The sequence below is a fragment of the Trachinotus anak genome, unplaced genomic scaffold (assembly GCF_046630095.1).
Source record: "Trachinotus anak isolate AG129_WGS33_773 ecotype Australia unplaced genomic scaffold, CSIRO_AGI_Tana_v1 ptg000018l, whole genome shotgun sequence".
Taxonomy (NCBI): Eukaryota; Metazoa; Chordata; class Actinopteri; order Carangiformes; family Carangidae; genus Trachinotus; species Trachinotus anak.
The window spans coordinates 14,928,380-14,941,298 of record NW_027273869.1 but is presented as its reverse complement, the minus strand read 5'-3'; the positions used below and the strand labels follow the sequence as shown (position 1 = coordinate 14,941,298).

The 12,919-nt window shown below is 40.9% G+C and overlaps 1 protein-coding gene across 3 annotated transcripts in view; it reads right to left on the bottom strand.

Moving 5' to 3' along the window:
• The window catches only part of lhfpl3 (LHFPL tetraspan subfamily member 3), a 36,453-nt gene extending 24,083 nt beyond the window's left edge, over window positions 1-12,370 (bottom strand). The window contains exons 1-2 of one of the 3 annotated variants that reach the window (XM_071502980.1): window positions 12,158-12,370; window positions 11,358-11,935 (exon numbers count right to left, since the gene is read on the bottom strand). In XM_071502980.1, the coding sequence (XP_071359081.1) occupies window positions 11,358-11,793 (436 nt within the window). In that variant the 5' untranslated portion in view covers window positions 11,794-11,935; window positions 12,158-12,370. Of the gene's footprint in view, window positions 1-11,357 lie in introns of all 3 variants that reach the window. The other 2 variants (XM_071502979.1, XM_071502978.1) reach the window with 2 other exon arrangements.
• Between the last annotated feature and the right edge of the window lie 549 nt (window positions 12,371-12,919).

Below are 12,919 nucleotides of genomic sequence, written 5' to 3'. Positions count from 1 at the left end.
AACAACACAACGTTAACGCCTGCTGCTCCCATCAGTGATACTACCACTCAACCACTCGCGTGTACATGCACTCTCTTGTCTTCATAGACACAGACACTGTTGCTCCATATTGTTAAACAGCACACCGGGGATGCCAAACTCCGAGCTGCCAATCTCTCCTCTTGCTCTCCTTGTGGCGTTCAGGGCTCTCAGTTCTTTCCAAATCCCCTGCTGTTGGCTCTCCTGCTGCTCAATAACTAGCAACTGATTAGGGAGTGCTATTAAGCCCCATAACTTCAGCACATCCACATCCTGCCGAGACACCTGGAAGGACCTTGTTATCTCCCCATCAGCTCTCTCTCTCTCGCTCTCTCTCTCTCTCTGGCAACTGGACACTATCCCATCATCATCCCACCAATTTAAAGGCCAACACAGCTCTGGAGAATGCCGACATCCAAAAGCAGCTCGTTTCTCTGTCCCAGCCTCTGCAAAACACAAGAGAGCCCCGGCAGATCTCATGAAACATGTATGAAGCCTCCTCCTGGCAAACACAGTGTAAATCAAGGCTATCGTCTGCCTGTGAGAGAGACCCATCGCTCTTTAGAAACTGTGTTTCTCCATGCAAGCTAATGGGGTTTGAGGTTTGACAGTTTTTAATAACAGTAATGCTGAAGATTTGCCCGCAGCAATCTCATAACCACGTGAATCATAAAATCACTTCCTTAAAGTTGGTTTAATGACGAGGTAATGGAGCCTGCAAGGTCTCTAATGCTTCGTCGCCATAAAGCAACTGTCTAGAAATGTGCGATAAAAGCGCGATTTAGTGTTTAGTTAAGGATTCAAAAGAAACTAGAAAGCAATCAGAGAGCACATAAGCTCGCAAATGCTACACAATCTGCATCTGGATCTGATTCAAAGTATGCACCGTGATAGGCAATCATGCTGATTAGCTGATGATGGCTATCACTTTTGGAGAGTAGCAAAAAGCTGCCTGCGAATATTAAAGCTTTGTGCAAGGGTGATGTTATTTTTAACCAGATTTGAAGGGAATCTGACACACGACCACTGAGCTATGACCATTTAAAGTTATCAAGTTGCTGTAACGGCACTTAAATCACTTAAATCTAGTTATTGTTTGCACCTTTGTGCTCCATAGACGCTGAACTATCAGCCTGACTGGAGACCAATTTGACAAATTTCATTAAGATCTTCCAAAATATCTTTGAGATATTGTGCAAACAGACAAACAAACAATACCAAGGACATAACCTCCTAGGTGGAGGTAATAAAGGAGCTGCAATTCCCCCACCTCGGTCAAACGACATCAGTGTTTTCATGCTTAAAGTGGCCTTGATTGTGTTATGTTGTGTTTGCATGTGTATGTCAATAAACACCCCTATTACTGCAGTTCATTTCTTTGCAATTTAACCTTAACATAGAGAATTCCATTTTGTGGAGTATAATTACAGTCCCGGAGCCTTTTGAAGAAGGAGGACTTGATGTCATTTTCATCTGGTTGGCAGCCCTGACATTCTCTTGTGCTGCTCCCCATCTCACATAATCTCGATCTCTCTGCTCATTCCACGTCCTAACTGCTCTGCAATCAAAACTGTCAGTCACAGTTAAGGCTCTAAATACCTCGCGATTCCCCAATCAGACACACCGCCCTCGATTCACTGCGAACGGGCTCCAGCCGCTTCTGCAGCCTCATCCGTCCATCACACCCCGGCTAATTTTTACAGACAAACTCATCATCACCTCAGGATGACATTATTCATCAACAAGCTGCAGCGAATAATGCGACCTTGACAATGTCAGTGCAGTGTTTTGTTTTGTTTTTTGTTTTTGCTCATATGTCACTCTTATTTACTATTTATTCATCAAGTATTTTATGTTTTCTTGGGGCTATTTATCTCATTGTCTCTATCTTTTACCATGTGTGGCACTAGTGATGGCAATGTCAGTCTAAAGGCAGTTGGACACTGAAATATCTCAACAACCACTGAATGGATTCTGTGCAGGAATTCATGGCCCCCAGAGGATAAACACAAAGGACTTGATGATGTGATCCTCTGCCTTTTCCTCCAATGCCACCAGCAGATCAAATATTTCTCTTATAGTAGATATACTGGCACAAAACTTTGGACACGTGATGGTTGCCAATGATGCACCCTTATGACTTTGCTGCTAGTTTGGCTATAAACTCTGGGTCCATCTCTTCATCATGAATAAGGTTGGAGGAAAAAATAGGAACAACATCTAACATCTTTCAAATGCACAGACGTGTCCCCTGTAATAGTCCTTCTCTACTTGTGTCATTATTTTAAGCTACACATTCATGATTTATAGTTTTCTTTAGCTTTAATTACTAATGAGAAAATGGCAACATGCTAACTCACTAAACTAAAAATAATAACATAACCATGTTAGCATTAGTCACTTTGAGCCTGTTAGCATGCTGATGTTAGCATTTAGCCTAAAGCTCCTCTCTCACAGAGCCGCTGTGGCTGTAGGTAGCCTTGTTTAGTTGCAGTTGTATGCAAAAGTTTTCTGACCAAGTACTGACTTAGACACGTTTGCACATTCCACAATTATAGTTTAATGTTTTTTATTTTGCATTAAATAAAAAGTTAAGGGGCGTTAACATTCGAAGATTGGCAAATTTTCAATGTCTGATTACTGCAGAAGTTGTATTTACTTCTTTCGCTTAAAAAAAATAAAAAATCACTGTGTTTTTCAAGTGCAGCTATAAATTATAGAAGAGGAACATGTTATTATTGATTTTCTCAAGCTCAGGGTCAAATATATGTCTACACTAAATTAAATCATAAGTAATCCTTATAGTAAACACAACACTGCAGCTCGACTGGCTGGTACCTATGAAACTGATCCTGGCTGCAGCAGATTTGTGAGCAGCTGACAGGCAGATATGACGACCTGCAGTCTGGCTGTGATCACAGCATCATGGACATGATGTTCATCTCACCTCATCTTCTGCAGACCACACACCCCATAAAGCACTGCCCCACCTCATTGGGTTAGATTTATTCACAGGCTGACAGCTCTATTAAGTGGATCGCTGATCATCTGGGAGGTAGACTTTCTTGGTTTCAAGCACTTGATTTCATGAAGCTCAGTATTTTTTTTTATTTTTATTTTTTGTGTCTAAAGGAACATTTAACACAGTTCATAATTCATCTGTGTAGAGGGTGACACAGTCAGAAAATATTGTAATGTACATGTAATATAATGTTTAACACGTAAATATGTTACCATATTATGAAAAAGCAAAAATTATAATTCACTTGGTGTATTTCTGAAAAAAAAAAAAAAAAGATTATTCAGTGGCTACATTTTTGTAGTAGTGTATGATAACATTTTGAGGTATTTCTGCTTTTATTTGACAGGAAAGAGAGAAGAGATGACAGCAAAGGGCCCCGGCTGGATTCAAACCCAGGCCGCTGCAGTAAGGACTGGGCCTTGTTAACACTGTGTGCTCTACCGGGGGAGCTTCCAGGGCGTCCCTTGGCAGACATATTTTTTCATGGACACATAAATTGGGAAAACTTTGGAGACCAGAGTTTTTGCTCAGGGACATTTGAGGACTGAACTCCCAACTGTGCAATTAAAACAATGCAGTTGTTTCCATTTCTGAATGTCACTAATTGAAATGTCATCAAATGCAACTTTTGCTTTTTTTTTTTTTTTTTTTTTTTGCCTTTTAAACTTTGACTTCATGTGGAAAGTTCATTCTTGGCCGTGTAAACAGCAGTTTTGTACCTTTTCTTCTGGAACTTTCAGTTGCACATGATCTTCCTCAGCTGATGGCGTTAACCTAGGCGTCACAGAATTGTAGATGTTCAAATTTTAATTTTTCTCTGAGCACTTTATAGACTTTTAGTCCATATTGGCTCATAGGTTGAAACTGAAAGCTCATTCTTGGCTTTTCATACCAAAATGATCCATTTAGTATAAACCAGTGTGGATCAGACATTTTCAAAGTTCTCAGAAAAATGAATATTTGAACATTTTCAGTTCTTCTTCAGAGGATTATGTCCAAAGCTCTCTACATCTAAATAGATGTTACAGCGACTGTTTTCACGGTAACTGTGGAGTGTAACTCAGGTGGTAGAGTGGGTTCGCCCTTATCCATGTAGGATTGGAGGTTTTGATGCCTGAGTAAAGGCAAAATGAATGAGTAGAGAAAGAATATACGTCTGTTTTGACAAAAGCATCTGCCAGATGTCTAATGTAATGCTCTCCTGTCTGTCAGATATGATGGACAGTTGATAACTGGACATTGAGGCTGTGAAAGTGACTGCGTTGTAACAAATAAACAGACTTCAGATATCGGTTACTGTCCCTTTAAAATCCTCATCAGCCAAAGAAGGTGATCCACTTTCTTAATCCTCCGACTCAGATTTAGTCTGCAGTTGAGATCCTCTTCTCTGTGATTTCCAGCTGACTTGGCTGGTTTCTAATTTGGCTGATTCACACTGCGTCGCCATCTCTCTTTTTTATTTATGCTTCTGAAGTGGTTTTTTTTTTGTTTGTTTTTTGTTTTTTGAGTCAGTGTAAAATCACAGTCCGACACAGTCGGCCACTGTGACCTCTCTGAGCTTAAAAAAAGAAATGTTTTCCTTTCCAGACGGCTCCTATAGGGCAGGCAGCCAGGGGGGCCCAGCTGAGCACTTTACTGAATGGAGACGGGGAGTAAAGGAAAAGAGGGCAGAGCACAGGCTTCATCCAAACACCTTCAAGTGAACACATCACTCACTGAGTTTGTTCCTCTAATGGCTTCCTCACTCTCTGTGTGCGTCTTAGTCTCATGTGTGGTCACGTTACATCACTGTAAAGCCTCTCAGACTCTTCCGGCCCTTCATTATATCTGTGAGAGGATAAGGACCAGGCTGATGTCATTAGCTCTCGGCTTTAAATCCAGACCATCTCAGTTCACATTATTGTACGCCGAGCTCATGTCAGTGCCGCTTTTTTTAAATTAGAGATGCTTTGATCAAGTGCCAGTTAGTGCCAGCAGCTTGTTTTTATTTATTTATTTAAAATCTATTTTTACAGGGACAAGTACACAGCATGGACTAATGCCACAACAATATCAACGGCATTAATGTACAGTATTTATATTTAGGAGCGAGATCAGCGCCTTTGGTGACACTGTTTGGGCTGATGTTCAAATGTGCTCTAACATAAAACCCAATGTGAATATATCACATATGAAATCATTTTTACATGTGAAAAAATTCAAATGTAGACACACATGGTTGGATATTTCCCAGGTGCTGAGTAAGCTCACGCTGTTTTACATGTGATGAGTTCACTTTCAGATACATGTGGTTTTTGTACTTTTAAATTGTGTGTTTGTGACAGGATTTTTCAGAAGCATTGATTAAAAACAATTGTGTCCATAAGTAGTTTCAGAATATTCTTTGATTATTTCCTAATTATACAAGTTTGAGCAATGATGGTCTTGATTTTGATTAGGACTCAGTCGATGCATTTACTCTCCGTATGATTATCATTATGAGTCATTTCCCTTGACTTTGGCTGTTGTTTGGTTTTTATGATGTAAACTTGGACACATCTCCGTCTCTGACACTAAACACGGGTTGAATTCAAAGATAAATATATGAATATATAATCCATCAATCCATTAGTTATAGTCTCTATCCTTTAGAGGTCCATGGGTTTTTTTATGCAGCTGTTGTCAGATGAAAAAAAATGATACTGGGAGTTAACTTGACTTCTTATTGGATCATTATGTGGACAGAAATAACACATGCACTATTTCAATTTCAGCTTTCAAACATTCCCTGGATCATTTCTCATTATCTGGCCTCCTCCTCCTCCTCCTCTTCCCCCCAGTGTGATAGTGTCACACTGGTGTGTCACGCTGTATCTTTCTGTCTCCTTTCTCTCGACACAATGTGACTGTTATAAGCAGCACGTCGCACTTTCACTTGACATCTTTCTGAAGAGGTGTAAAATTGAATGCCAGACAACGCACCGAGCGTTTGTATAATAATATCAGTCAGTCAGGTGCTTTATCAGACTGTGTTATCGTGCGTCAAACATAAGGCAGCCAGCTTTTACGTTGCCTGTCTGTCACTCTCACAGCTAACAACAACACACAAGTGTGTGACAGTACATGCAGTCAAAAAGGCCATGGGATGGCAGCTGTCCCCTGTTACAACACTGCTTCCTGTTATTCTGGAGAGCAACGTTTGGATCAATAAACCTCCAGCTACCAAATGGACCTTTTATTGTCGGCTCCGAATGCCAGCTTTCTGCTCTGGAGGACCACTTAGTAGGCAGAGAGCGCCATGAGGGAAGCCACTTACTGCACAGGGAGCTGCTGGTCAGACAATCAGGAAATGGACCGTGTGCTGGAAACGCTTCAGCAGCACTTTCAGTAACCCACCTTTGATTCTGTGGATTTCTATGGATTTACAGGGCCAGAAAATGGGCAGCTGTTCGTGCCGTGGAAGTGTGTTTGTGTGTCTGTGAGATCCAGATGGCCATCGGGGCTCTGGAGGCCGTCCAGGTTATTGAGCACCAATGTGCAGCCTCACGTCAGAGCCGTCTGCCTGCTGCTCCACACTGAGCACGCTCACCTCATCCTGTTTCCATTATCAGTGACACTTTCTAATCAGGTGCTCTTTAAAAGGGTTATTAATGGCTGATAAATCACTTATTACTGCTTTATATATAAATAATAAGCCACTAATAACCTTATAAGATATTAGCTTGTGAAAAATCCATTTGGTTGTTGTTTATCTTCCTCCAGGCTTTTTTGATTTTTTTTTTTTTACAAGCTCTATAATTCATCAGAAAAACTAAGAAATTATAAAGTGAGAAGCCACAAGTGTGACAAATTAAAGATAAAAAAACAAACAGATATAAAGTCTCTTAGAGGAGTGTTGGGCCAACACAACCATCCAGAACAGCTTGGCATAGATTCACCAAGTCTCCACAATATGGGAATGGGGGCATTACTGTAAACATCTGCAAAAGTCTGTCATTTGCATACGCATCTGGACAGGACTGGAAATGTGTAAAGGAATCTGCAAAAAGGTTCAGCAAATCTGTGAATATACACACTGAAGAAACAGAATGTAAATAGCCTTTCACTCTGAGTGAAAACTGTCATGAAACTTCAAGCACTGGGGAAGCAGATACTTCCCAATTTCCACCTCAGGTTTGCAGAAAAAAACATATTTCTGCAAAACCAAATGATGTTTTTTCAGATTTTACACTAATGTTTTGATGAATTTACTCTAATGATTTACTTTTATCTCTTCAGCCTCTAAAATGATGCAGATAAAACAAGATTTTGGTTGAATTGATCACAACCGGTGGACATATGCAAGTGACAGAGGGTTTCAAGTAGATATTCCTTTGTTTTAACGGATCACAAGCCAGTGTTTCAGTGTGTTTCAGGCAGAAACATGAAGAGGGGGAGAAAACAGACAGAGAGGCGAGACGGACGTAAAAGACATTTCAACTACTGAACAAAGTTATGCAAAAGACTTGAGCAAAATATAAAACAGATCATCAAACCAGACTGTGGTTTTTCACATTTGCACAGAGGCAAAGACACAGCTCCACCACTACAGCAGATCCTCATTATTCTCAGCTATTTTCCTAAAATCTCTCCTCTACTAGAAGCCAGTGCTCATCAAACATTCAGGACATCCCGTAGTTGGAGTCGAGCCTCTGAGTTATATGTGCTGCCTGTGATAGCACATCACAGTGGCTCCTTACCACCTGAAATCACAGCTAAAAGGCAGGATTTTTTTTTTTTTTTGCAATCACACTGGGATTTTAGACCGCTAAGACAGAGAAAGCGTCTCGATATTGGCTATTTAAGATGCCTAGAAAATATTTAAATGGCTGATTTCACAGTGATTTCAAAGTGTCAGTGAGTGAGACGGAGGAGGAGAGGAGATATGGGAGGGTGATGATGAACGAGGCTGCGAGAGAAAAGATTATTCAAACCAGAAATTTTAGCAGCAAAATGCATTGAAAGTGTCAGAATAAATATAAACATTATTGCGTGTTGGACTGTTGGTCAGACTATAGAGACCATTTAAATACTTGAACTTGGAGATTTTTTACTGTTTTCTGACAAGGACCCAAATGATGAATCAATAATATTGAAATTCATTGAAATTATTTTTTAATTACTCTTTTAAAAAGTTATAATTGGGGCGTTTTTCACCTTTATTTTGATAGCTAAGCCTTAATGGGATTCCCCTCTACCAGGTGAGCCACTGGGGCCCTGAAAATCACTTTTAGCGGAGCCCTACATATATTTTTTCATGTAAAATCTTAATCTAGTGGAGAAAGTGCAGCATTCCTCTCTGAAATGTAGTGAAATCGAAGTATAAAGTAGCATGAAGTTCTTCAGATGTGTACAGTACTTCAGTAAACGTACTGATTTGCTTTCCACTGCTTCCACCAGAGATGACTGGATCAACTGAGACACGTCGTGAAAATCTGATGTGTTTTTTTCACCTGACTGTGTTGTAAAATCTCAAAGCCGCTCCCTCGACATGAAAACTGATGAAACTCAACATGTGACTGTGACGAAATAAATAAAAAATGCAGACACAAACCGATTCACTTGTTAGGGATGGCCTCTCCAAGACAACCCACCTCACAGCTGCTCGGCCTCAAGACTTTAGATACTTTAGTGACTTTTTTTTGCAGCGAAATGGGAACACAGTGCATAGACTGAGCCTAACAGCTGGCCAATGACTCTGCTAACCTCTATATCTAATCAATGGTTAGTGCAGCGTGCCGTTGGATGGCTGCTATTTGTTGTCTGAACTGGTGGTCAGCGGACGTTCGGGACGCAGGATAGATATTTAGCTCTGTTTCTGTGGGCAGCTGCGCTCTCCATGAATGTGATTGTTATTGGTTATGACATTTAATTCCCATTTGAGAACAAGCACTATTTTGCAGCAGGCATCATGGAGATGCTGCCGGGAGATTATTTAGACTCTCAAATTAGATTTATATCAGGATTCTGAGGCAGAGACTGTGCTCAAAGTCTTTTTTTTTTTTTATCATATATTATTTGTCATACATTTCTCAGCTGAGGTGTTAATTGGTGTGATGCCACTCATTTACTCACAGAAATGAAATCAAATCTCATGGTTTTGCCTTAAATTACACCTGCTTTGTTTAAATACCTGCTCTTCTTCTTCTCTGTTTCTTGTTAAAAAGTCCACCTCTGTCCCCGGTGAATGAGTCAAGGTCATGTGAATGACACAAGGACTTGTAGCATCTACTGTATTTCTTCTATTTCTTCGATCTGTTTAGAGCCATTCACATTATCATTTATACACATTTGTATACGTTTGCAGACTCACAAATTCAGGCACATGAATATTAAAAGACTTTAAAGGGTCACTTGGTCTTGCTCTTGCATCTCCAAACTGTCAGCAATTGCATTGTGGGTAATGTAGGCACAGAGGAATAAAAAAAAAGACACAATTTCTGTTTCTGGTGCATCAGTTTTGACAATTTCTATTTAAACTGTATTAATGTAGTAGTGTCTTTTAAAGTAACTATTACATATAAAAAAAGATGACAATATGCACATGGAGTGTGCAAATGTTCAAACTGAAAAGGTCACAGAGATCAAACTAAAGGGAATCAAACTAAGAATGAATCCAACATGAGCAGCTCATATCACTGACCTTTCTACAAAAAGATGAAAACGGCCGGGATGCTTGGACGAGTTACAAACTTCTTATCTAAAGATTTTCTTAATGTTAATCTCGTCTAGTTTATGGTCATGTCAGTTGCGGCTGTGCAGTGTGGGGCGATGCCGCTCACAGAGATGTGAGTAGATGGTGAAGCACCAACAGTGTGGGAGTTTCAGTTGCACTGTTTTGTGGAAAATGTATAAGTTTACAAGGCCAATATGGATTAATAATAAACTGTTAGCAGCGCGAGATAAAGATAAAGTTCGTATAAAGAATGAAGATGAAATATTAATCCATAATAATCCATATTACCAAGGTTACCACATTTAGTAAATACTGTAATTGATGTTTTGGAGACTGTTCGTATTGTGGCCCTGAGCATACTTTGTATTATTGCATGTGTGCAGCAGCAGGTAATGAGTGTGTGTGTCTATATGAAATGTGTATCTGCACGTACCATGTTTGCTGTGTGTATGACTATTTATAAACGAGTGTATCTGTGTGTGCAGGTGTCTATAGTCACGTGTTCATATGAAGCGTATGTGTGTCTGTTTTATCGTGATTTGAATATTATTATTATTATTATTATCATAGGGAAGAACATGCTCTTATATTGTCTTTTGTACTAAAATGGTTGGTTAAGATACAAAGCTCCACATGCAGGCAAATTCTCTGTCTGCTTCATCTTGGAAATTTGACAAAGAATAATTAAAGGCAGAAAGAAGCGGTTCAGTTATCACCACATGCCTCTGCCCCTTTGATTTCTGCTCATGTTCTTCACACGGGTTTTTCTTCTCGTTTCATGTGCACGGTGGGTTTAAAGATGTTAGAGATCCTTTTTGTTCTCATTGACAGAAAAAAAAACAGCTTGAATTTTTCCTTTTTTTTTTTTTTTTTGTTCTCGCTCCTCTGAAAGGCAAGTACGACGTAAACCACACACACCACTGAGGACTCACCTGTTTCCATGGTTTTGTGGGGAGTTTATCGACCTTTTATTCCAACAGACTACAGTTTGTTTGTTTTTTTGACTGATGTATGATTAAATCCAATGACGTGCTTTGAAATAGGATGAAACATGCAGGAATGTATGTATTTCTGCACATTTAATTTCCACCTGGAGGAAGTTTCATTCACTGGTCTGGTTCTGAGGATTTGTCTAACACCTCACAGTCAAGTCCTGGGCTCCAGTATCTGTAAAGCAGCCCCCACTAAAAGGTGGAATTGTAAAAATGCTTGTCTCCTTTCATTATTTACCTCTTGAGGCATCAGTACACAGCGTTTTTTTACTGTTTCGATTTAAGGTCTCACTTTCCCCAAGGCTGTTGCCACTCCACCTACACTACAGACGGTTACATAACATTGTACAGAGGCTTCAGTAACCAGAGAAATACTCTAAAGTGGGGTTTCAAATAACATTAACATTAACAGTAAAATGGGGCTCTGTTGCCAACGCCCTGCAATCCATCCACCAAAGAAAGCAGAGCAAATGTGTGTCTGATCAGCTGTTTTCACACTTAACTACACAAGGAAGGGGTGAGGCTGTGATTCTGGACAATTTCTTGCAAACTGCACGAATCTCAAACTTGATTTGAACTGGTGCTGCAGCTGAACTTGTGAACTCCCACACCTGTAGTCGGGGTCTCCTACCTGCAGCCAGCTGCATCCAGCCGCAGATCTTGTACACGGTGCCGGTGCTGCAGAAGAAGAAGAGCGCGAAGCAGCCGATACAGGTGAGGACCAGCACCATGGACATGCCGATGAAGAAGGAGGCGGCCTTGAACGCACCGGAGGGGATCGTGCTGAACTCGGTGAAGCTGCCCTGGCAGGTCAGGTCCCGGGACAGCCCGTTGCCGATGCAGTAGTGGAAGAGACCGAAGTAGCCCGCCTGCGGGGTGTCCACGCCGTCTCCGATCCAGTAGGGCTGGATGAAGCACACCACGTTGACGATGGCGAAGAGGATGGTGAAGATGGCCCAGAGGACGCCGATGGCCCGGGAGTTCCGCACGTAGTTGGTCTGGTAGATTTTGGCAGCCTCGGATGCGGGGAGCATGGTGGTGGTCGTGCTTGGGGCCCCGGGGACCATCCTCTGGTCTGTGTCAGGGAAGGAGGAGGCAGGAGGAGGGGATTAGGAGGGGGGGGGGGGGGGGGGGGGGGGGGGGTCTGCTTGGTTGGTCCTCAGGATCTATTACTGTCCTCACTCAAGAAACATCTGTCGCATCTGGCCTCTAAAAAGCACAGTCACAGCAGAACTTCTGTCTCCGCAGCCACAGCTCGGGTTTTTTGTTTTTTGTTTTTTTTTTTTGCTCCCGTCTTGTGTTTTTTTCCTCTGATTTTCATTCATCACTCTGCAAAAAAGAGGAAAAAAATAAATTAAAAAATAAATAAATAAATAAAAAAACCTCAAACGTGCGCTCCGGAAAGACAAGCTTCAGGCACCATCCACTCACCAGCCCGTGGGTTTATCCTGCATCTGTCCTCACGGTGATGCAGAAATGTCTCCACCTGAGCCGTGGGAAGCCGGAGGCTGTTGTTCCCGACGCACCGGCGCGGAGACGGTCCGGGCTCGGGGCTCGGGGCTCGGGGCTCGGTGCTCGGCAGACCGACCACCGCAGCTGAGCTCTCACTGAGTCAGAGTTAGGAGGATAGCCGTGGATATCACAGGACCAGCCCACCTCCCTTAATCCCAGGCTGACGTATTATTACAGTACACACACACACACACACTGATTTAAAAGAAACACAGTGTTTACACTATGAGTTAATACACAGAAATGCACCTGATACAGGGAAAAACAAACAAACCTAAACTAACATACAATGTATGTAAGTACCTACCAGTTAAATTGTGTGTTTACTTCCAATATGATAACATTAGGCTTACTAGATTTGGCCTATAGTCTATTTTTGCTTTTTTTTTTTTTTTAATATGTTTTTGCGTATTGGTAATATGGATTATTATTCATCAATTTCCTATGCACACAAAGCAGACTAATTCAAAAGCAAATAAACAAGTCATAGTTATAATTCTAATTTATAATAATCTTATTTAATGTTGTTATATGGGTCAGATAGTTTGTCAAACAGATTGTTTAACAAATTATAAGGAGTTTTTGTAGTTTCCCAGTTGTTATAGAATTACAAGATAGTGTTCCTTAGTTTAACATGTGAAAAAAAGGATAGAAAGAAATGTTTAAAAAGCATATCGGTAG